This window comes from Cetorhinus maximus, chromosome 18, assembly GCF_964194155.1.
Source record: "Cetorhinus maximus chromosome 18, sCetMax3.hap1.1, whole genome shotgun sequence".
Lineage (NCBI taxonomy): Eukaryota > Metazoa > Chordata > Chondrichthyes > Lamniformes > Cetorhinidae > Cetorhinus > Cetorhinus maximus.
In genome coordinates, this window is record NC_135896.1 from 80,021,429 (window position 1) to 80,047,307 (window position 25,879).

At 45.8% G+C, this 25,879-nt stretch overlaps 1 protein-coding gene across 1 annotated transcript in view; it reads left to right on the plus strand.

Moving 5' to 3' along the window:
• knstrn (kinetochore localized astrin (SPAG5) binding protein) overlaps positions 1 to 16,287 on the plus strand; it is a 38,647-nt gene extending 22,360 nt beyond the window's left edge. The window contains exons 5-9 of the mRNA XM_078563038.1: positions 1,458 to 1,557; positions 6,812 to 6,926; positions 12,496 to 12,557; positions 13,199 to 13,273; positions 16,020 to 16,287. Coding sequence (XP_078419164.1) covers positions 1,458 to 1,557; positions 6,812 to 6,926; positions 12,496 to 12,557; positions 13,199 to 13,273; positions 16,020 to 16,148 — 481 coding nt within the window. The 3' untranslated portion in view covers positions 16,149 to 16,287. The remainder of the gene's footprint in view (positions 1 to 1,457; positions 1,558 to 6,811; positions 6,927 to 12,495; positions 12,558 to 13,198; positions 13,274 to 16,019) is intronic.
• Positions 16,288 to 25,879: the final 9,592 nt, after the last annotated feature.

A 25,879-nucleotide genomic window follows, 5' to 3' on the forward strand; every position in this document is an offset into this window, starting at 1 on the left:
TGTTGGTAAGATTTTAGGGTCCATTATTAAGGATGAGATTTCAGAATACTTGGAAGTGCATGATAAAATAGGGCAAAGTCAGCATGGTTTCATCAAGGGGAGGTCATGCCTGACAAATCTGTTAGAATTCTTTGAGGAGGTAACGAGTAGGTTAGACAAAGGAGAGCCAATGGATGTTATCTACTTGGACTTCCAGAAGGCCTTTGACAAGGTGCCGCACAGGAGGCTGCTCAGTAAGATAAGAGCCCATGGTGTTCGGGGCAAGGTACTAGCATGGATAGAAGATTGGCTGTCTGGCAGGAGGCAGAGAGTGGGGATAAGGGGGTCCTTCTCAGGATGGCAGCCGGTAACTAGTGGAGTTCCGCAGGAGTCAGTGTTGGGACCACAACTTTTCACTTTATACATTAATGATCTAGATGAAGGAACTGAGGGCATCCTGGCTAAGTTTACAGATGATACAAAGATAGGTGGAGGGACAGGTAGTATTGGGGAGGCTGCAGAAGGATTTGGACAGGCTAGGAGGATGGGCAAAGAAGTGGCAGATGGAATATAACATGGGGAAGTGTGAGGTCATGCACTTTGGTAGGAAGAATAGAGGCATAGACTATTTTCTAAATGGGGAGAGAATTCAGAAATCTGGAGTGCAAAGGGACTTGGGAGTCCTAGTCCAGGATTCTCTTAAGGTTAATTTGCAGGTTGAGTCGGTAGTTAGGAAGGCAAATGCAATGTTGGCATTTATTTTGAGAGGACTAGAATATAAAAGCAGGGATGTGCTGCTGAAGTTTTATAATGCTCTGGTCAAACCACATTTAGAATATTGTGAGCAATTTTGGGCCCCGTATCTCAGGAAGGATGTGCTGGCCCTGCAGAGGGTCCAGAGGAGGTTCACGAGAACGATCCCGGGAATGAAAGGCTTAACATATGAGGAACGTTTGAGGACTCTAGGTCTCTACTCAATAGAGTTTAGAAGGATGAGGGGGGATCTGATTGAAACTTACAGAATACTGAAAGGCCTGGATAGAGTGGACATGGAGAAGATGTTTCCATTAGTAGGAAAGACTAGGACCCGAGGGCACAGCCTCGGAGTAAAGGGAAGACCTTTTAGAACAGAGATGAGGAGAAACTTCTCTAGCCAGAGAGTGGTGAATCTATAGAATTCATTGCCACAGAAGGCTGTGGAGGCCAGGTCATTGAGTGTATTTAAGACCGAGATAGATAGGTTCTTGATTGGTAAGGGGATCAAAGGTTACGGGGAGAAGGCGGGAGAATGGGGTTGACAAAAGCAATTCAGTTGTGTATAAGCAACAGTACTGAGAGTCATTACAAAATTTCTTTGTTAAAAGCTGAAAAAGAGAGCTGTACTAAAATGGAGCAGTCGGCCTGACTCCTTGGCCTTTAAGATTTTGTTGATGTATGTTCAAGAGACTTCTCCATTCCTCACTATGACCTCTCTTTAGATACATGGTTCTGAAAGTGGTTGAAGCAGAGCTTCGAGACCAAAATCAGCTTTTGGAAGTTGCAAAGCAGCAGTTAAAGCAGGAACTGAAGATGGCGAAGGTAAGATTTCCACCTAGTTGAGTATATTTACTGCCAATTTAATTCTGAAGCACTTATGAAAAATAACCTGAATTTATGAGGGAAGTTGTTCCCTTTGGCAACAACGTGATGTTTTGCGTTTGATCACTTTCTAATGCTGCCAATGACCAAATGTACGTAAAGTCGTGACATTGAGTTGACCTTTAAAACTATAGTTCTGAGGTACTATCTTGCTAGTCAGAGCTGCATCTCATTCAAGTATTTACCATATGTACCTGTATTTACTGTAAGACACCTATCAATATTATGAAATTCTCTCTATCACTGACATCCACAAATGCATTTCTTGATTGGTTTCAAATTTTTAGTCAGTGCATTCCTATCAGCTGTTGCACTAAATTCTGCGCTAAAAGCGAAATTAAAGCTAAAAGGAATGCAGCAACATGGTGGTCAAATCTTCAAATTGTTTCTCTTAAAGGGATACATGAGGAGGATATGATCATTGTATAAAATTATCCCACTTTTAGCTGGAATCTGACTGTACATTTCTAGTCCTTTATTTATACACCAGTTGTGTTTTATAAAGGTCATTGTCGAAATTACACCTTTTAATAATACAACAAAAAAAAGCTTGCAACTTTCAACAAGCACATGAGACCATACCTGGAATATTGTGTGCAGTTTTGGTCTCCTTATCTGAGGAAGGATGCACTTGCTATAGAGGCAGTGCAACGAAGGTTTACCCGGCTGATTCCTGGGATGGCAGGACTGACATATGAGGAGAGATTGAGTCGATTAGGATTATATTCTCTGGAGTTCAGAAGAATGAGGGGGGATCTCATAGAAACCTATAAAATTCTAACAAGACTAGACAGGGTAGATGCAGGAAGGATGTTCCTGATGGTGGTGGAGTCCAGAACCAGGGGTCACAGTCTGAGGATATGGGGTAGACCATTTAGGACTGAGATGAGGAGAAATTTCTTCACCCAGAGAGTGGTGAGCCTGTGGAATTCGTTACCACAGAAAGTAGTTGAGACCAAAACATTGTATGTTTTCAAGAAGAAGTTAGATATAGCTCTTAAGGCGAAAGGGATCAAAGGGTATGGGGAGAAAGCGGCAGCAGGCTATTGAGTTGGATGATCAGCCATGATCATAATGAATGGTGGAGAAGGCTCGAAGGGCCAAATGGCCTACTCCTGCTCCTAGTTTCTATATAAGTTCTACACGGTTTTCAGTACGACAGTTGAGCCTCCAAGGAGAAAATAATGTGGGGAGCTACCGGTACAGGAAAACACTTCATGGATGAAAAATAGAAGGATGCAAAGATTAAAGAGGAACACTACCAACTGACCAGTTCAGCCCGCACCATCTGACCTATTAGCCGAACAGGCATGCAATCGCCTGGAAAAGGCAAAGAATGGTCAGGGGTTGGGGAGTAGAAAGAGACCCGCAAAGCTAATTTAGGAAATTCATTGGAGCCTGAAGCAAGTCGCCAGCTGCAGAAGCACTGCACCTACATTCTAGAAATGTATTTCTCCCTCTCGGAAACTTCACCTAATAGCTTACTATGTGACACCTTTATTAAAGTCATTCTGCAAATCAGGTGAACTACCCTCATCCAACAAGCTTTCACATCAAAAATACAGCTTAATAATGCAGAGCCTCCACTTCCTGAAATGATGTTTGGATTCTCTAATGACTGATTTCTGGATGTGGCATAAAAAGCTGGTGTCAAATAATGTTTATCTCTAACCAAGAAGAGCCCAGCCATCTCCTTTCCTTCAATGGAAGGCATTACCATTGCTAAGTTCTCACTGCCAACATCTGGAAGGTCAGCATTGACTAGAAGCTTAACTGCACCAGTCATATCAACACCATAACTACAACAGAGTACACTTTCTCTAGCACTATGCAATTACTAGCTCACTTCCTTACCCCTCAAAGCCTATGCACCATTCACAAGACTCAAATCTGGAATGTGAGGGAATACCCCATGCTCGTCTGGAAGTTCAACGTTAACCAGGACACCGCAGTTTGATTGGTACACCGGTCACCAGGCTTTATATCTCCTCAAAGGGAAAGAGAGAATTTGCAAGAGACCAGAATTAGTATCACAAAGTTCTGGTGGGCAGGCTGCAGGAGGCTACAGGTGCAAGTCCATAAAGTTTTTTTTTTTATTCATTCACAGGATGTGGGCTTCACTGGCTGGGCCAGCATTTATTGCCCATCCCTAGTTGCCCTTGAGAAGGTGGTGGTGAGCTGCCACCTTGAACCGCTGCAGTCCATGTGGTGTAGGTATACCCACAATGCTGTTAGGAAGGGAGTTCCAGGATTTTGACCCAGCGACAGTGAAGGATCGGCGATATATTTCCAAGTCAAGATGGTGAGCAACTTGGAGGGGAACTTCCAGGTGGTGGTGTTCCCATCTATCTGCTGCCCTTGTCATTCTAGGTGGTAGTGGTCGTGGGTTTGGAAGATGCTGTCTAAGGAGCCTTGGCGAATTCCTGCAATACATCTTGTAGATGTTGCACACTGCCGCTACTGTGCATCAGTGGTGGAGGGAGTGAATGATTGTGGATGTGGTACCGATCAAATGGACTGCTTTGTCCTGGACAGTGTCCAGCTTCTTGAGTGTTTTAGGAGCTGCACTCATCCAGGCAAGTGGGGAGTATTCCATCACATTCCTGACTTGTACCTTGTTAGATGGTGGACAGGCTTTGGGGAGTCAGGAGGCGAGTTACTTGTCAGCCCAAGCCTGGATATTGTCCAGGTCTTGCTGCATTTGGATATGGACTGCTTCAGTATCTGAGGAGCTCCGAATGGTGCTGAACATTGTGCAATCATCAGTGAACACCCCCACTTCTGACGTTATAATGGAAGGAAGGTCATTGATGAAGCAGCTGATGATGTTTGAGCCTAGGACACTACCCTGAGGAACTCCTGCAGTGATAACCTGGAGCTGGGGTGACTGACCTCCAACAACCACAACCATCCTTTTTTGTTCTAGGTATGACTCCAACTAACGGAGAGTTTTACCGCTGATTCCCATTGACTCCAGTTTTGCTAGGGCTCCTTGATGCCACACTCGGTCAAATGCTGCCTTGATGTCATGAGCAATCACACTCACCACACAACACGATGGAGGGTATCCTCAATGTAAAGGCAGGACTTCATCTCCACAATGACTGTGCGGTGGTCACTCCGACCGATACCGCCATGGACAGATGCATCTGCAGCAGGCAGGTTGGTGAGGATGAGGTCAAGTATGTTTTCCGCTCTTGTTGGTTCCCTCACCACCTGCCGTAGACCCAGTCTAGCAGCTAGGTCATTTAGGACTCGGCCAGCTCGGTCAGTAGTGGTGCTACTGAGCCATTCTGATGATGGACATTGAAGTCCCTCACCCAGAGAACATTCTGTGCCCTTGCCACCCTCAGTGCTTCCTCCAAGTGATGTTCAACATGGAGGAGCATTGATTCATCAGCTGAGGGAGGGCAATTCATGGTAATTAGCAGGAGGTTTCCTTGCCCATGTTTGACCTGATGCCATGAGACTTCATGGGGTCTGGAGTCGATGTTGAGGACTCCCAGGGCAACTCCCTGCCGACTGTATACCACTGTGCCACCACCTCTGCTGGTTCTGTCCTTCTGGTGGGACAGGACATATCCAGTGACGGTGGAGTCTGGGACATTATCTGTAAGGTATGATTCCGTGAGGATGACTATATTGGCTGTTGCTTGACTAGCCTGTGAGACAGCTCTCCCAATTTTGGCACTAGTCCCCAGATGTTAGTAAGAAGGACTTTTAGGGTCAACAGGGCTGCCATTGCCGTTGTTGTTTCCGTGGCCTAGGTCGATGCCAGGTGGTCTGTCCAGTTGCATTTCTCTTTTGTGTCTTTGTAGCGGGTTGTTACAACTGAGTGGCTTGCTAGGCCGTTTCAGAGGGCATTTAAGAGTCAACCACATTACTGTGGGTCTGGAGTCACATGTAAGCCAGACCAGGTAAGGACGACAGATTTCCTTCCCTGAAGGACATTAGTGAACCAAATGGGTTTTTACAACAATCAACAATGATTTCATGGTCATTATTGGACTTTTAATTCCAGGTTTGTTTTTAATATTGAATTCAAATCCCACCATCTGCCGTGGTGGGATTCGAACCCAGGTTCGCAGAGCATAACGCAGGGTCTCTGGATTAGTAATCCAGCGACAATACCACTACGCCATCACCTCACCCCTAAAGTGATATTTAAATGAGGCTAAGAACTTTAAATTTAATGTATTGAGTGGCGAGAGTGTGGCACAGTTGCCAATATCAGTCAGTGAGAATTGACTGGTGAATAAGTGCAACTTGGTGTTATAGAATATGGGCAGTATGGTTTTGGATGTGTTGAAATTTCCAGATCAGAGACTTGCCAGGAGATCATTGGAATAGTTAATCAGAAGGTGCAAAAAAAAATGGTTGAGGGTTTCAGCAGCAGGTGAGAAATAGGCAGCCTTTGTGATTGAGAGGATATACAAGATCAGAAATTTAGCTTGGTGCCTGATAGAATGCCACAGTTGGGAACCATCTGGTCCAACCTGAGACGAGATCCTGGGAGGTGAATAGAACAAGTGGAAAGAGTGAAGAGTTTGTAACAGTGACCAAAAATAGCGTAGTTGACCATATTATAGGTTTTAAAGGGGGATGAGATGGGGCAGAGATCACAGCCATGTAGGATGTTATTTGTGACTGATTAGGGGCATTGTGTTATGACAGGGATAGAAACTTAAATTAGATTGTATCAAACATGGAACTGCAGAACAAAATAAGTTTCAGTTAAGTGACAATACATTCAAGAAGATAATGGTGCTTATCTGAGAAAAATCCTTCCCATGGTTCTATTTGGAGCTTTCTTGCTCGAGACAATATAGTAAATAAAAACAGAAAATGCTGAAAAGACTCTACCCTATCGCAGACTGACCCCTTGTTCTTCCCTCTTCCCTACCTTTCTCTGCTTCTGTTAGTTTTAAAACCTGTTAAACCTCTCACTTCAACCAGTTCTGAATAACTTGTTTCGCTCTCCACAAATGCTGCCTGACAAAAATTGTCTGTTTTTATTTCAAATTTCCAGCATGTGCAGTATTTTGCTTCTGTACTGTAGTAAATAGTTTGGTTAAATTTTAGCTTTGTTTAACAGAAAATATGTGACTGAAGTGCCAAATTGTCCTATTACCCATTTCTCCTATCATCTGCTGGACTATTTCTATTTAACTGTTGTCCCACTTTTCATTAATAGGACCAGACAAATAAGTTAATGGTTGAGTCTGAGAGCTTGCAATCTGAGAAGGAAGGAATGAGCAAGAGGCTACAGAACTGCATAATCATACTGGAGAGCAACCTGATCGATCCTGGTAAGTCTGACCAGGCCTGAAGTTGCCACTACAAGGACATTTTTTTTAAAAAGTTATAATTCATTTTGAAATGTGTGTGCTCAAATTGATTGCTGCTTAGGTTGGACTTCAGAACCTAGCACGTAACGTGAATTTGTTTTCACATTGTGCAGTGTAACCATATATGTACTATCACAATCTCAACTAACGTCAGTAATGGTGACCATGAAGCTATCATCATTGTCGTTTTTTAAAAAACCCATCTGGCTCACCAATATTCTTTTAATGAAGGAATTCTGCAGTCCTTACCTGGTCTGGCCTACATGTGAATCCAGACCCACAGCGATGTGGTTGACTCTTAACTGCCCTCTGAAATGGCCTAGCAAGCCACTCACTTCAAGGGTAATGAGAACTGGGCAATAAAATCAGTAATGCCCGCATCCAGGAATGAATAAAGGAAAAAAAAATGATCACGTGTATTTTTTTGTTTCTGTTAAAAGTATTGCACAACCATAATTTACTGTTCAGCCTGAAATACAGATGTGTCCAAAATCTATGATTTTGTTTTATAACTTCTGATTTTGCAGGCATTTGTACACTTCAATAAAATTGCTTGGTTGCTGAGTAGTGTAAGATTCCAGTACAGGATCACTGAATACAGAGGGACAAAATTAAGGATAAGACCAGCCAATCTGATATCTGATCAGTAGTTCTTTGGTGATGGGCTGTGGTTTAATCTGTTGGAAATTTGTTTGATTTTACCTCGGTGCTGGAGTATCACAAAGTTATACCGGTTAAGTGTAAATCTCAAGTCTGCTTCCTTTTCCTGAATGTAGCCATTGTGGATTTATATCAGAGCTAGTTTTGTTGGCCACTTAAGCACAGTGTTGTTGTTATTACTATCCCTCTGTGCATGGACCTTCAGACAGGGCAGGATTAGGCAAAAATCTCTACCAACGCACACGTTCAACAGATGGCTGTCATTGGGCGGAATTTTCCCAGAATTGCACTAAGTTCAGTAGTGGGTGGATAAAATGGGGCGACAAAAATGGTGGGTTTTCACGCCATATCATCCCAAGCCTGCCTCATTATTTATTCACTCCTGCAAAGCATGCCGTTTCCATGGTGAGCAGACTCTCGAGGCCCGCCCGCCAGCACCCTGCTGTTGCGTCACGCCGGCTGCCATCTTTAAAAGGCAGCTGCCAGCAAAGCGCTCATCGCCGCCAGCTCACCACCACTGCCTGGGAGACATGGCCAGCAAAGGAAAAAAGACTGCAGCCCCCCGCTTCAATGACGGGTCCGTCGAGCGACTGCTGGATGCAGTGGAGGCCCGCCGGGATGTGCTCTACCTCCAGTCTGGATGCAGGATGGGCAGCAAAGTCACCAACCTGGCTAGGGAGGTGGTGGCGACGGAAAGCAGCGCAAATGCCCTGCGGAAGAGGACAGCCACCCAGTGCCGCAAAAGGATCAATGATGTCCTCCATTCCAGCAGAGTAAGTCACTCTTTTCATCTCTCACTCACTCACTCCCATCACATTCACAGGGCCCTCACTCACTGCCAGTGCAAGGGACATCACCATTCACCCTTTCACACACACTGTCACTGTCCTCATCCCATCCATGGGACCACTCACCACCCACACAGGCCAGGCATACTTATCATCTGGCCCGGCAGGCGTCCTGATACACTCTCCCCATCTCTATCCATGCAAGACGAACTGGCACACAACAGGAGGGAAAGGTCACAGACAGGTAGATGAATCCCTGAGATCAAAGTTCTGACAGAATTTGAAAACAGAGCCATCCAGCTGTCCGGCAATAATCGAGACCGGTCCTGTGCTGACGGTGAGGTCGGCGCTGCTGTACCAAGTGAGGATCCAGCAGTGCAACATCCGTGAAGCAGCCATGTCGTGAGTGATGTGTCCTCTTTCACAGGCCACTGCCATGCACTAATTATCTCCCCTTGCTTTCGCAGGCACGTCTGCCAAACAGCCGACAGAGTCCATGACCCAGGGCCTCCAATCAAGCTCCTAAGAAACCTCTGAAGGGGAACCTGAAGGCACCCTCCCTGTGGTCCTGTCACAGGGCTCACCCACACCCTTCACCAGCACGGTGACGCACACCTCAGTGGGACCAAGCTTTAGAGTAGCCTCGGGATCACAATCTGGTGAGCACATCGCACTTTCTGATCCACAACAGGCGGAGGCAGGGACTTCCCATGTTCCCGGCACTCGGAGGATAGCTGGAGGCCAGAACGTTGTTGAGTTCGAGTCAGATGACGAGCCTCTGGACTCAGTCATGTCACAGTTGTTGGAGCTGTAATGGCAAGCTAGGGAACAACAGGAAGGGATGTCCGCTGCACACCTCAGATTGCAAGGCACGATGGAGGAGTCCGTCCATCTTCAGGCTGAAGTGATAGTGCCGGCATTGCAACGCACTGAGGTCAACACTGGCAGGATGGCAGCCGCTGTGGGGACCTTTGTCCAGGGTGTCACTGCTGTGCGGGCTTAACTCCATCGCTGATGCCATGGTTGGCCTCCAACAGTGTGTACGCAAGAGCGGTGCTGGGCAGCTCGATCTCACTCCGACTACCCCTTCGGCTCACGGAGTCAGCCAGGGGCCCTCGGGCACCCATAGGGAGGAGGATCAGCAGGTGCTCACTCATGGGCCTTCCACCCAGGTGACTCTGGGAGTGACTGGCCCATCCGAACCCCATCTTCTTGTGATTTCCAGCTTCACAGGCCGAGGAGGGTACCACAAAGCAGGACCCCGAAAGCAGGCTGGGGCCCTCCAGAGGATGCCTGCCAAAGTTATTACAGACTAGGCGTCACAGTCAGCAGGCTGCCTCCACCTCTGCTGTGAATGTCCGGGGAGCACTAAGACATAGCGGCAGGGTTAGGCAAGTTAGGTAAAAGTAGTTGAACAGCCTGGGCACAGGTGTTGATTACTTTTACATACTGTTCACTATTGTCAATAAACTCTTAAGAATGTCACTCTGCCTGAGGGTCCTTGTTCTGATGAGCAATGTTTTTGTCACTCAGATGATGAAACCTTTCTGCACAAGATAAAAGGCAGGTGTCTCAGTCCAGGGTGTCTTGTCTTCCCTGTGCTCTGTGCAGCCTTCTGACCTCAGTGATGGTCCAGCCTCTCACTCCGTGGAAACATTACTGATGCCTACACCTCGGTGGTGCTAGTCACTGCTGTCAGAATGTAGTGGGCAGGCACCACAGAGTTCTTTCATTCTCTGTGTGCTCTCAGCACCATTTTTAAGGTGGGTCTGGCCCCCATCTCACCAGCATTTGCGACCAATGATGCTGTGCAGTTTCATGGCTGCATCTCTGAGATGGCCTTGATCATGGAGTGCAAGCAAGCTGCCTTCGGCCAGACAGGAGTCAGACATTCTCAGAGACTATGTGAAGATCTACGGAGTGTCCTCATTGCATGTTGTCGTCATCCTCCTGCAATCGAGCGACTATTAGGGCCTCCACTACATCTCCATGACAGGAGCATTCTCACATAGGGTATTGGCACTGCCGTTAACCAGACTGGTGTCAAACGTTCACAACTGCGATGGGAGGATCTATGGGGACACCTCACAGCATGTCGTCATCATCATCCTCCACAATCTGGCAGCGATATGAGGGCCTACCAAGCACCTGGCTCACCTAGCCAGTGCAAGAACCTCATCCCCTTCATCGTTCTACCGAAGACCCCCTCACTCTCATCCCTATTGGCTTCCTCTTCATCGGAGGAGCCATGCAGCTCCTCCATCTCCTCCTCAGCCAGCTCCTCACCCCATTGTAGTGCCAGGTTGTAAAGGATGCAGCAGACGATAACGATGCGTGACACCCTCTGCAGACTGTATTGCAGGGCTCCACCAGACCAGGTCAGGCACCACATCTTCAGCATCCTGATGGTCTGCTCCACCAAGTTGCAAGCTGCTGCATTAGCCTCATTATAGTGTCGCTCTGCTGCAGTCTGAGGCCGCCGCACAGGTGTCATCAGCCATGGCTTCTGCAGGTAGCCCTTATCCCCAAGGAGCAACCCTGCAGCCTCTGTGGACCCTGGAAGACTGCAGGGATCTGTGAGCGACTCTGGATGTAGGCGTCGTGCACACTCCCTGGTAACTGTGTGCACACCCGCAGGATGCCTTTTTCTGGTGGTCACATACCAGCTGCACGTTCGGTGAATGGAAGCTCTTGCGATTGATGAAGTCCACCAAGTGTAGCGACGGAGACCTGAGCACCACATGAGTGCAGTCAATCGCACCTTGCACCTGGTGGGAATCCAGAGATCAGGGCGAATCCAATAGCCCTTGCATCCTGGCTGTCCCAATCCCAGGCGAAATGCAGAAAGTTGTGTGCCGTGGAGAAGATAGCATCCATGACCTCATGGATGCATTTGTGGGTGGCGGATTGTGAAATCCCACAGAGGTCACCTGTGGAGCCCTGAAAGGAGCCACTGGCATAGAAATTGAGTGCTGAGGTCACTTTCACAATCACTGGCTGTGAATGCCCTCCATGTCCCCTTGGCACCAAGTCCTGCAGTAAGTGGTAGATGTGAGCTACCAGGTCGCTAGACATGCGCAGTCGTCGGCAACACTGGTTCTCAATCATCTGCAGGAATGGCAGGCAGTGTCTATAGACCCTGGGTGTTGCTAGGTGCCAACCAACCGCACCTCATTGTCGCTCCTGGGCAGCGTGTGCGGGTGCTCCTGTTGCCCCTTCATGAGGTTGCTGCTCTTGCCTTTGTGCGGCCAGGCACCTCAGTCGCTCTCTCCTCTGGCTTCTATGGTCTCTTTAGGCCATCAAGCATACAGCTAGGTCACCAGGATCCATGATCCTGATGTGGTCCTCCTGCAACATGAAAGAGAGAGAGGTGTGGTTATCATGGCTGTATTTCACCTTTCCTGGCCCTGTGTGACTGCCCCTTAATGCTTCCCGGAGAGTGCTGGTCACCCCTTGGATAGCCAGAGATGAGTGCGCTGCGTGGCTGCCCTGTCAACCTGCGCCATGGGGGACACTAGCCCAAACTGGAATGCTGAGATTGCAAGGGGCTGTGAGCACCTCCAGCAATGCTTACATGGCCAGCATTGGCAAGGAGATTGGAGAACACTGCTGCTCACTCACCTCCATTCCCCCAAAGTGAAGGCCAACGAGTGCACGTTGCCTGCGTGCTTTCCCGCCGACGTGGACGGACAACACTGCAGTGCTCCAAGAGCCTGGTGGGATGGCCTTTTAATTATATACTGATGTGTTACAATTGGCTCCCCGCCAACCGATGGCAGGAAATGCAGCCCACCATTGGCAGGCTGAGCAGACAATCGCGACCTCCCTTCATACCGTCGCAAAGCAGCTCATGACATATTTTCCATGCACGCCACCTATCGCGCCAGTGGGCTCGGAAAATTCCACCCATTGAATCGATCCCCTCCAGAGTGAGACTGCTACTTACGTTTTGCTGTATCAATTTTTTTTTCCAACTGAGACATGTACAAATTTTATGTTGACGCAAGAGACCTAGGATTTTGGGTTCCAATTCCGAATGTGCCATACATCTGTTCTCATCTTTGATTATTTTTGTTTCTCAGTTTCAGCCAATAAAATAATTGAAGACCGTGAGCTGAAGAATGCATGCCAAAAGGACACAATGGTATGATGGATTTTTTTTCTGTGCTTGAGTTTTAGTTTGTAGGCAACATAACTTGGAAATGAGCCCATAGCAAAAGTTGGGGGGAGGTAGGATTGACTTTGACCTCCTTCACAATTGCAGAGTTTGCTGATGCTCTCTGTCCATTTGGATACAGTTTGAGGGCAATTTGCCATTTGTGGAACTGTATCCCAGGAAGGGATTTTGGAAGGAGAATATCGAAAAATAAATGCTAGTAAGTCTGGAAACATAATTGTCAGAACATATGCCACACAGGCTTTATGGCCAGATTGTGTTTCAGTTTAAAGGTAGTAAATGATTCCCTATTTCCCCAGTGAACCAAACCTTTTTGTATGAATTTTTTTTTAATAAGTTACACACCTGAACTAAAACTTCAGACTTTTTCACTTAGGAATTGAGTTATTGACCTCCATAGAGTGCAAAGAAAAGCAGTAATTTTGAAACACCTTTCTGCTCCAAAATTGGACCATTTTATCATTTTTTTTTTTTGCTTTTCCCCAGCCCACTGTTTTCACGTTATTGCAACTCAAAGCACTTGCCAATTCACCCACCCTCTTCCTTTTTTATTGTCCTTTGTGCTAAGTTATACAATGAAGTATTGATTTGCAATCTGTCTGTTTCAGGTACATGTGGAGAATCTCCAGGCAGAACTAGAAACATGGGGAAAATATACAGCAGAGAAGAAAGAGAAGCTCCAGGTGAGAATCTGCTTCTAGATGCTGTAAGACTACATTGCAGAGTTTCTCCAGTAAAAGGTTATCCTTTGCTTTGCTTTAGCGAATTTCTAAGAGTCCTCTCTGACCAGCATTAATTGAGGGCATGCTGCAAATAACATGTACTGTATAAATAATTTTGCATTGAAATGAAAATCCTGATGCACGTGCATTGAAGCTAATATTGCAAGGAAAGTTGAACTGGCCAATTGGTCCATTTTAAAGGTATGCAAATCCACGAGATCTGATAACCTGTAACTGACGGAATGATGCATTTAGCTACTAAAAGTTGGGGTTGGGGGCACACTGGAATGAATGCATGCGTAGAAATTGTTTTCACTGAGGTTACTACTCTTGTCTGCAACTGTAGTGTACAGCAGCATCTGAGTGAACAGCAAACTTTATTTCTCACTCATGTAACTACTGTTCATCAGAATTTCGATATTATTCTAAATTATCAAAGGAAGGATCCTATTTCAGTCCTGTGACAGACACAATGGGCTGAATGGCCTTTTTCTGTGCCATAACTTTTTCTGTGGTTCTGTGCATCAGCGCTGCATGGGTTCAGGTGTTCGGGGCCTGTCAGCAATGGCATGAATCAGGTTGGACTGCAGTACATAGTTTCATAGAAGAGGAGACATACATATGTAGCTCTTTGGCTGCTTCTGACAAGGAACAATGTTAAACCAGAGGCCATTTATGTTGGGGCCTTCCACTAAGGTAATGGTCTGATTAACCATTGCCTAACTTCAAAACTTTGTCGATTTGCAATTGGGCGAAAGTTTTTTTTCATTTTACTATAGATTTCAGGTTGCCAATCACAAGATAAGTCTACATCAGTGAAGTATGCACCATCCTTGAGACTAATTTTATGTCCAAAGTACTGCATAACTTGGTTTATTCTGTGTCTGTAATGTGTTATAATTGAGGTTTATAAGATTGGCCTACAATGCTGTGAGAAAATAATAGATTGAGTGGAATTCTCATGGTGTTGAGCATGTGTATTGCAAAAGATTCTGCAAGTTGAGAACTTGGGGGGACAGTTTAAAAATAAGAGGTCTCTCATTTAGGACAGAGATGAGGAAAATATTTTTCTGAGCATCGTTAGCCTGTGGATATTACTTCCTCAGAGAGCAGTGGAGGCTGGATCATTGAATATATTCAAGGCTGAGTTCTTGATTGACAAGGGAGTTGAATGTTATGGGGGCAGGCAGGAAACTTGAGTTGTGGCCACGTTCGGATCAGCCATGATCTTATCAAATGTGGAGCAGACTTGAGAGGCTGAATGGCCTACTTGTGCTCCTAATTCATAAAATGTTACAAAGCTTTTCCTCCCTAATTGCACTTGAGAAAATGGTAGCAGCTGCTGCCTTGAACCACTGCAGGCAGTGTTGTGTAGATACACCCAGTGTTCTTAAGGCAGGGAGTTCAGGATTTTGACCCAGCAATGATGGAGTGGTGATAAGCTTCCAAGTTGGAATGGTGTGTGACTTGGAGTTGGTGGAGTCCCTAGATGCCTTCTGCCCTTCCCCTTCCTGGTGCTAGAGATTGTGGATTTGGGAGGTGCTGTCGAAGAAACCTTTGCCTGTTAGGCTGCGGCCTGTCTAGTGAAACAGCTCTCCCAATCTTGGCACATGTTCCCAAATGTTAATAAGGACTTTGCTGGACTGGGAATGCATTTGTTGTGTCTAAACCCAGCACCTAGGTTGATGTAAGGTGGTTGTTTATGTTCTATTATGTTTTTTGTCGCGGTTTTGATATGCTTGAATGGCTTACTAAGCAATTTTGTATATCTGGAGTCACAGGCCATACCAGGTGAGAACAGATTTCCTTCCCTAAATGATATTAGCGAATCAGATGGGTTTTTACGACAATCTGGTATTTTTGTGGGAAGATTACTAATACTATTACTTTAAAAAAAAAAATAATTATTTCCTTAGACACAGTGGTGGATTTGAATTTATCTCTGGATCATTGGTCCAGGCTTCTGGATTATTAGTGCAGTAACATAACCACTTTGCTACCAAAACCTTCTGGGTATATTAAGTTATTTTTAATCTTGCTGTTGTGTTAAAAATTATTACTCATTCTTTGGTTTCACAAGCTAAAAATCTAGCTTTTCACAAAAATAAACTTTGAAAATTTACCCCAATACATTTTTTAAAATAATTTTGCTCAGTTGAGGATTCGCTACAGCCAATGTATGTTTTTACCAAAACATTTTTTTGGGGCCAATCTTTCCTATTCCTCACATTTCTAAAAGTGTCTACTGTTGCCTGTCTCCCTCCAACTCCTGACCAGAATAGCCATTATGTATAAGCTTCAGCAACAAGTAGGCATTTTGACTGCAGGAAATACTAGATGAACCGAGTCTTGCCCCTATCTGATTTTGACGATTGGACTGTCATCAGGGCTCACTAGATAGCATAAGCAGGAGGGGCAGTCGAGTATTCATCTTGCTGCCCCCTACCACCACGGTAAGTCCTACACCGATATAACCAATTCTACTGTGACCATACTTGAAGTTGAACTCAGCGCGGGGATTGAGAGTGAGAGCTTGCTGATGTGTGTGCTCTACTTTTCTTTGGGCAAACTGACTGAACCCTCAGGGCACCCAGGAGCATCTCTTAAAAATAAATTCAGAAATATTCATGGTTGTTTGATTCTACTTGATCTATTCAATGGCATCACTTGGAATTCAAAACATTTACACTTTTTTTCTTGTGAATAGGAGATGAGGCTGAAGTTGCAGAATACAAAAGAGGAAAGTAATAAAATTGTAGAGGAGACAGACTTGATCCTGAAGGAGCTGGAGGAATGGAGAATAACTTTAAATCAATCCACACAACTTTTAGATTAGGACTTTGAATGTTCTGAACCTTGCAATTAAAATGAATCATGTTACGCTGTATATAAAATGTATATGTTTAAAGGAGTTGCACAAAGGAAATGGTGGAATTGGATGTGAAATAAAGATCCTGCTACTACTCACCAGACAAGTCCTGAAAGCCTATCTCCTAGGTAAAATAAAATGGGTGTTTCATCATTCTGTTCTATGTGCTGTTGACCTGTAGGTATCTTTTGTATATAAATGTTTTCTGTTGAACCATTTAACCAACTGAAACTTGAGCTGCTGTTGAACAATGCCTGATAGATACTGCACATAGCAGCTATCAACAATGTATACTGCTGCTGCAAGAGGTATTGGAATTCTTCAGCATCCATATGATTCTATATATAGCATAAAAAACTGACTATTTTGCCTAATCAATCCAAACTGGCAACTTGTGCCTGGTTGTTGCACAAATACTAATAATGGTAGATAAACCAAGCTGTATCACTTACTTGCCTGAAAGCCCAACACTACTCTTTCCCTCTTAAATGGTGCTATGCAGATGTGTGTTATGCCTTTGAACTTGGATAACTAACTAACTCCAAGGTCAAAATGGAAACTCTTTCATGCTTTCAACTCGCTTTGTATATATTCCTGCCCTCACCTGAAAGCATATTCTTGCTTTCATTCTAATCAGTGTAGAGCAGCAGTTTGATAATTATACAACAAACCTACAACCACCTACCCTCTTGTATTAAACGCAGAGTAAAGCTGAACCTCATTATCTCCCTTTCCAATAACTCTGGAGTTTGCTAGGTAATCTTCATCCCTACCCTGGAGTTTCCTCTTATTGCAGTTTCAAACTGCTAAACTGAAGCAACTGTGCCTGTGCTATGCCTGCAACTCCTTGAAGTTTAAGTGGAACAAGGGAAATCAAATATCCCCCATGATTATATTATATCAGTATCCACAGGTTATGAAAAATTAATATGGCTGCTTTTTATTTAGAAACTATCCCCAAGGTGATCTTGGGAATCCATGACTTAAATTTCAGGTGGGATGTTTGCATGTAAATTATGTAAGTACTACCTCCTGTAGAAACCACTGAGGTCATGAGGGGATTTGATAGAGGTGTTCAAAATTCGGGGGTTTTGATTAGGAAAATAAGTAGAAAAAGAATGCAGTATTCAAGGCCTTGCTGTTACAAAAACTAGACTGGGAGGAGTGATATATTAACCAGATTTTGGAGTAATTGGTTTTTATGTTTCATACTGCAATTAATCTACTTCTCTAATGTGTAATTGTATGTATATGTTAGTGAAACTGCAGTAGTAAGTTCTGTTCGCTACAACACTGGCATCTGCCAAACAAAGTGGAAAATTGGATTATCACACCATCAATCTACTCACCTTCCATCACTCTGCTGATAATTAAGTTATTGGCAGTGCTATTGAGCAGCATACTCTGCAAAACCTCATTGGTACTGTTTGGCTCCTGCCAGCGGCAATTGTCTCTAGTAATAAAAACAGAAAATGCTGGAAAAACTCAGGTCTGACAGCATCTGTGGAGAGAGAAACAGAGTTAACATTTCGAGTCCGTATGACTCTTATTCAGAGCTAAAGAGAAGTAGATGTGATGGAATTTATGCTGTTTAATGAAGGATAGCAGGTTGGCAATAGGTGGGGGCTAAGGAGAGATTGACTAAATTGTTATGGACACAAGACAGGGAGTGTTAATGGTAGTGGTAAGGGCTAAAGAAGGTGCTGATAGCATTAAGGTAGGAAAGCAGAATGTGTTAATAACAAGAAGGGTTAGCACTCTGAAAGAACAACATAGAACAAGTGACAGTTGGCCCTTTTGGGGGACGGTTGGTGGTTGGGGGGAAAAGGATAGAAAAAGGGATTTTTGAAACATGAATAAATATAAAATTAAGTGAATTCAAAATAAATTTTAAAAAGTAGTGAAGATGGAAGAGAGAGCTCATGGTCTGAAGTTGGACTCGATGCTAAGACTGGAGGGCTCTAAAGTGCCTAAGCGAAAGATGAGTTGGGCTTCACTGGAACATTGCAGCAGGCCAAGGATGGACATTTGGTCATGAGAGCAGAATGGTGAGTTGAAATAGAAAGCAACTGGAAGGTCTGGGTCATGCTTACGGACAGACCGAAGGTATTCTGCGAACTGGTCACCTAGTCTGTGTTTGGCCTCCCCAATGTAGCGGAGACCACATTGGGAGCAGAGAATGCAGTAGATCAAATTGAAGGAGGTGCAAGCGAAGCACTGCTTCGCCTGATAAGAGTGTTTGGGCCCTTGGACAGTGTGGAGGTAAAGGGGCAGGTGTTGTACGTTCTGTGATTGGATGAGGTGTTGGGGATGATGGAGGGAACAGTCCCTACGAAATGCTGATGAAGGTGAGGAGATGTGTTTGGCCATGGCATCAAGCTGGAGTTGGTGGAAATGGCAGAGGATGACCCTTTGAATGCAGAGGCTAGTGGGGTGAAAAGTGAGGGGGAAGGGGTGAGGGCAGAGGCATGGGAGATGGGTCGGACATTGTTGAAGTCCCTGTCAACCACAGTGGGGGGAGGGGGGGGGACCTCTATTTAAGAAAGAAGGAAGACGTGTCAGAAGTGCAGTTTTGGAAGGTGGCATCATCATCTGGAGGTGAAGGAACTGAGAGAATGGGATGGAATCCTTACAGGAAGTAGGGTGAGAGCCTTCCTAACAGTACTACTTGCTGAGATTGAAGTTCTGATTCGTGTTGGTGGAAGAGCATTCAAACCCTGCTAGCTTCATGAGGGACTTAATAAAAAAACAGGATATGATGTATGTGACTGGCCAATTTGACCATTTGATATTGAGGACTTATTTGTAGATTATGTAGCTTGCCATCACTATCCCCATGTAACTCAGATTGGGTGGATTACACTAGGGACTCTAAAATGAGGGTTCACAGACCTCTAATGAATGACTACACATTGAACACCAGCTCTAGTTTGTTTAAATGTGAATTCGATCCAGAATGGTGCTGCCATAAGACCATAAGAAATAACAGGTGAAAACTTCTTGTGCCCGCTCTGCCCTTCAACAGATCATAGCTGTTTTTCTGCATCAACTCCACTTTCTTGTCTCTTTCCCATATCCTTTGATTCCCAGAGGGTCCAAAAATCTACCTATCTCAGCCTTAAATATATTCAACAAAGGAGCATCTGCAACCCTCTGGGGTAGACAATTCCAAAGATTCACAGCCATCTGAGTGAAGAAATTTTCCCTCATCTCAGTCCTAACTGATCAACCCCTTATCCTAAGACTGTGCTCTGTATCCTAGATGCCCCAGCTAGGGCAAACAATGGCTATAATGTTGTTCTTGTGGCAGTGGTCCCACTGACAGGCCCAAAAGTGGGGTAGGTGAATCCACTTTGGTGGTCTGTAGACTTAAATGACTCATACAAAGAATAGAGAAAGGTAGTATGCATGTACAGCAAGCAATTAGGCATGCAAATTGCATGTTGGCCTTTGTTGCAAGAGAGATTGTAGTAAGAGAATAAAGAAACTTTGCTACAATTTTATGGAGCTTCGGTCAGATCATACCTGGAATACTGTGTATGTGAGCAGAATAGGGACACATCATAATACAGTAAAACAATCAAGTCAGAGGGAGTACAACTGCAATAAGCTTCAAGGGAGTAAGGCAAGGCTGGATGGCCTCTACTTTAATGCCAGGAGTATTACAGGTAAAACATGAGTTAAGGGTGAGGATTGACATGTGGAATTCTGATATAGTAGCCATCACTGAGGCGTGGTTGAGGGAAGGGGAGGATTGGCAGATCAACATTCCGGGATATAGAATCTTCAGGGGAGGGGGTAAAAGAGGAGGAGGCGTTGCATTATTAGTTAAGGAGTCAGTTACTGCAGTAAGGAGAGATGATATCTTGGAGGGGGCATTGAATGAAGCCTTATGGGTAGAGTTTAGGAATAAAAATGGGGCAACCACATTATTAGGTGTTTATTATAAACCCCCAGATAGTCAGCAGGAAATTGAGGAGCAAATATGTGCACAATTTGCAGAGGTGTGTAAAAACAATAACAATAGGGTAATTATATTAGGTGATTTCAACTTTCCCAACATTAATTGGGATAGACATAGTGTTAAGGGCTTCGATAGAGTGGATTTCTTGAAATGTGTACAGAAGAAAATTTAGGTCAATATGTAGAGGGTCCAACAAGGGACTGTGCATTGCTGGACCTAATTCTGGGGAATGAAGCCGGACAGGTGGCTGAGGTGGTGGTGGGTGAGCATTTTAGCGATAGCGACCACAACATGGTACAGTTTAAGTTTGTTATGGACAAAGAAATCGACAAGTTGCAAAAAACTTTTGGATTGGGGGAAGAGTAGATTTTAGTAAAATAAGGCAGGATCTGGCCAAGGTAGACTGGGAACAGTTACTTGTGGGGAAATCTACAGAGGAGCAGTGGGGGATGTTCAAAAAGGAAATGGGGAGGGTACAGGCTCAACATGTTCCCTCTAGGGTGATAGGAAGGAGTAAAAAGCCCAGAGAACCATGGATGACCAGAGTTATTCAGGTTACGATGAGAAGGAAAAGAGAGGCTTTCAGCAGGTACAAGGGAAGCAAATCAGCAGAGGCATTAGTGGAGTACAGAAAGTGCAGGGTGGAGCTTAAGAAAGCAATTAGGAGAGCAAAGAGGGGATATGAGAAAGCTCTGGCTGATAAAAGTAGGGAAAATCCCAAGATATCCTATAAGTATATCAATGGGAAGAGGATAACCAGGGAAAGAGTAGGGCCCATAAGGGACCAAGGGGGCAATCTATGGGTGGAGCCAGAGGACATCGCTAGAGTGTTGAAAAAATACTTCACATCCATCTTCACCCAAGAGAATGAGGATGAAGGTATTGAACTCGGGGAGAGAGACTGCGAGGTTCTTGAGCAAATTGATATAGGGAGTGACAAGGTATTGGCGGTGTTGGCAGGCTTAAAAGTGGACAAATCTCCAGGTCCGGATGATTTGTGTCCCAGACTGCTGAGGGGGGCAAGGGAGGAGATCGCAGGGGCTCTGACCCAAATTTTTAATTCCTCTCTGGCCACGGGGGAGGTGCCAGAGGACTGGAAAACAGCTAATGTGGTTCCACGATTTAAGAAGGGTTGTAGAGATAAGCCAGGGAACTACAAGCCAGTGAGTCTCATGTCAGTGGTAGGGAAACTGTTCGAGAAATTTCTGAAGGAGAGTATCTATCTCCACTTGGAGAGACAAGGTTTGATCAGGGATAGTCAGCGTGGCTTTGTCAGAGGGAGGTCATGCCTAACAAGTTTGATTGAATTTTTGGAGGAGGTGACCAGGTGTGTAGATGAGGGTAGTGCAGTTGATGTAGTTTATATGGATTTCAGCAAAGCCTTTGACAAGGTCCCACATGGGAGACTTATAAAGAAGGCAAAGGCACATGAGATACAGGGTAATTTTATAAGGTGGATTCCAAATTGGCTTAGTTGTAGGAGGCAAAGGGTGATGACAGATGAATGCTTTAGTGACTGGAAGCCAGTGTCCAGTGGCATACCACAGGGATCTGTGCTCGTTCCCCTATTATTTGTCATTTATATAAACGACATAGATGACTATGTGGGGGGTAGGATTAGTAAGTTTGCGGATGACACAAAGATTGGCCAGGTGGTTAACAGTGAGGTTGAGTGTCTTTGGCTACAGGAAGATATAGACGGGATGGTCAAATGGGCAGATAAGTGGCAGATGGAATTTGACCCTGATAAGTGTGAGGTGATACACTTTGGAAGGAGTAATTTGACAAGTATTCAATGAATGGCATGGCACTAGGAAGTTCTGAGGAACAAAGGGACCTTGGCGTGTGTGTCCATAGATCTCTGAAGGCAGAGGGGCATGTTGGTGGGGTGGTGAAAAAGGCATATGGGACACTTGCCTTTATCAATCGAGGCATAGATTACAAAAGTAGGGAAGTCATGTTGGAATTGTCTAGAACCTTGGTGAGGCCACAGCTGGAATACTGTGTACATTTCTGGTCGCCACATTATAGAAAGGATGTGATTGCAATGGAGGGGGTGCAGAGGAGATTCACCAGGATGTTGCCTGGGATGAAACATTTAAGTTATGAAGAGAGGTCGTTCAGTGCTCAGCAAAGGACTTAGTTTCATACCCTTGCGCCCTCATCTCAATGAATTTCGGGCTCGGCACGATGCTGAACTCTCCTTCTGCCGCCTTCATCTCTGTGCTCACTTCTTTGGGCAGGAGTCCTCTTCCCGTTCAATGGACCCTTTTACCCGCCTCCAACATTCTCCCTCCACCTGGACCCCTCCCTCTGGATTCTTACCTTCTCGATCTTTTCATTGAGAGCTGTCAGCGTGACATTAGTCGTCTCAATTTCTCTGCTTCTCTCACCCACTCTAAACTATCTCTTTCTGAACTTGCTGCACTCTGTTCTCTCAGGTCCAACCCTGACATTGTCATCAAACCTGCTGACAAGGGTGGTGCTGTTGTTGTCTGGCGCACTGACCTCTACCTCGCAGAGGCTGAGCGTCAACTCGCAGACACTTCCTCCTATCTCCCCCAGGACCATGACCCCACCACTGAACACCAAGCCATTGTTTCCAGTACTGTTACTGACCTCATCTCCTCTGGAGATCTTCCTTCCACAGCTTCCAACTTCATAGTCTCCCAACCTCGGACGGCCCGCTTCTACCTCCTATCCAAAATCCACAAACAAGACTGTCCCAGCAGACCGATTGTGTCAGCTTGTTCCCGCCCAAGGAACTCATTTCTTGCTATCTTGACTCCATTCTCTCTCCCCTTGTCCAGTCCCTTCCCACCTACATCCGTGATTCCTCTGACACCCTACATCATATCAACAATTTCCAGTTCCCTGGCCCCAACCGCCTCCTCTTCACTGTGGACGTCCAATCCCTCTACACTTCCATCCCCCACCGAGATCGTCTGACGGCTCTCCGCTTCTTCCTTGAACAGAGGCCCGAACAATCCCCATCCACCACTACTCTCCTCCGTCTGGCTGAACTTGTTCTCACACTGAACAATTTCTCGTTAAACCCCTCTCACTTCCTCCAAATAAAAGGTGTGGCTATGGCTACCCACAGGGGCCCCAGTTATGCCTGTCTCTTTATGGGGTATTTGGAACATTCCTTGTTCCAGTCCTACTCCGGCCCCCTCCCACAACTCTTTCTCCGGTACATCGATGATTACTTCGGTGCTGCTTCATGCTCTCATCTGGACCTGGAAAAATGTATTAATTTTGCTTCCAATTTCCACCCCTCCATCATTTTCACATGGCCCATCTCTGACACTTCCCTTCCCTTCCTTGACCTCCCTGTCTCAATTTCTGGTGATAGACTGTCCACCAATATTCATTACAAGCCTACCAACTCCCACAGCTACCTCGACTACAGCTCCTCACATCCCACTTCCTGTAAGGACTCCGTCCCATTCTCTCAGTTCCTTCGCCTCCGTCGCATCTGTTCTGATGATGCCACTTTCAAAAACAGTTCCTCTGACATGTCTTCCTTCTTCCTTAACCGAGGTTTTTCACCCACGGTGGTTGACAGGGCCCTCAACCGTGTCCAGCCCATCTCCCGCGCATCTGCCCTCACACCTTCCTCACCCTCCCAGAACCATGATAAAGCCCCTCTTGTCCTCACTTATCACCCCACCAGCCTCCGCATTCAAAGGATCATCCTCCGCCATTTCCGCCAATTCCAGCATGATGCCACCACCAAACACATCTTCCCTTCACCCCCCCGGCAGCATTCCGCAGGGATCGTTCCCTCCGGGAGACCCTGGTCCACTCCTCCATCACCCCCTGCACCTCAACCCCCTCCCACGGCACCTTCCCATGCAACCACAGAAGATGCAACACCTGCCCCTTCACTTCCCCTCTCCTCACCGTCCAAGGGCCCACACACTCCTTTCAAGTGAAGCAGCATTTCACTTGCACTTCCCTCAATTTAGTCTACTGCATTCGCTGCTACCAATGCGGTTTCCTCTACATTGGAGAGACCAAACGCAGACTGGGTGACCGCTTTGCAGAACACTTTCGGTCTGTCCGCAAGCATTACCCAGACCTCCCTGTCGCTTGCCATTTCAACACTCCACCCTGCTCTACTGCCCACATGTCCGTCCTTGGCCTGCTGCATTGTTCCAGTGAAGCTCAACGCAAATTGGAAGAACGGTACCTCATCTTCCGACTAGGCACTTTACAGCCTTCCGGACTGAATATTGAGTTCAACAATTTTAGATCATGAGCTCTCTCCTCCATCCTCACCCCCTTTCCGATCCCCCCCTCTTTTTTTTTCCCAATAATTTATATAGATTTTTCTTTTCCCACCTATTTCCATTATTTTTAAATGTATTTCCATCCATTGTTTTATCTCTACCTTTTAGCCTATTTCGATCCCTTCCCCCCACCCCACTCCCACTAGGGCTATCTGTACCTTGCTTGTCCTGCTTTCTACCCTTAATTAGCACATTCCTTAGATAATATCACCACCTTCAACACTTCTTTGTCCTTTTGTCTGTGACATCTTTTGGTTATCTCCACCTATCATTGGCCCTCCATCCAGCTCTATCTGTCCCACCACCCCGCCCCCCCACCTTAAACTAGCTTATATTTCACCTCTTTTCTATTTTTTACTTAGTTCTATTGAAGAGTCATACGGACTCGAAATGTTAACTGTGTTCCTGTCCGCAGATGCTGCCAGACCTGCTGAATTTTTCCAGGTATTTTTATTTTGGATAGACTTGGATTGTTTTCATTGGAGCAGAGAAGACTGAGGGGCGACCTGATCAAGGTGTACAAGATTATAAGGGGCATGGATAGGGTGGATAGGGAGCAGCTGTTCTTCTTGGTTGAAGGGTCAGTCACAAGGGGACATAAGTTCAAGGTGAGGGGCAGGAGGTTTAGGGGAGATGTGAGGAAAAACTTTTTTACCCAGAGGGTGGTGACGGTCTGGAATGCACTGCCTGGGAGGGTGGTGGAGGCGAGTTGCCTCACATCCTTTAAAAAGTACCTGGATGAGCACTTGGCACGCCATAACATTCAAGGCTATGGGCCAAGTGCTGGTAAATGGGATTATGTAGGTAGGTCAGGTGTTTCTGACATGTCGGTGCAGACTCGATGGGCCGAAGGGCCTCTTCTGCACTGTGATTCTGTGTGCAGTTTTGGCCTCCATATTTAAAGGATATCCTTGCATTGGATCCAGAAAAATCCACATTTTACAAGGGTCAGGCAACTAATTACTGGGGCAGATGCCCCTCTTAAGTAGGGCCGCCTGCCCTCGAACAGCTGTCTAATTGGAGTGCTGGCAGTTCAGAAATCTCAGCAGTGCCACTGGGAGTGGTGGCTGCTGCTGGAACTGCACCTGGAAGACTGTGGTATGGAAGGATGGCACCCTCCCAACGATTTAAGTAGGGTCTTGGGGCAGTCAGGCAAGCCATGTTGGAGGTGTGGGTAGAGGTGGCACTGTTAGGGCAGGCAGTGCTGTTGCCACTGGGATGGCCATTGCTTTGGTGTGGGGGGTGGGGGTGGGTGGAGTCCTTCGACTGGCCAAACAGTGCTCAAATAGGATGTTTCCCAGCGTCGCCACGAAGAGGCCCTTAATTGGCCACGTAAGTGGCCCCCTTGACCCTGGGTGGGAAGGCCATCTGCCACCTTTGCTGCTGCTGACAAGATTGCATGGTGGCAGAAAAATGATGGGTACTCCACTCCAACCCCC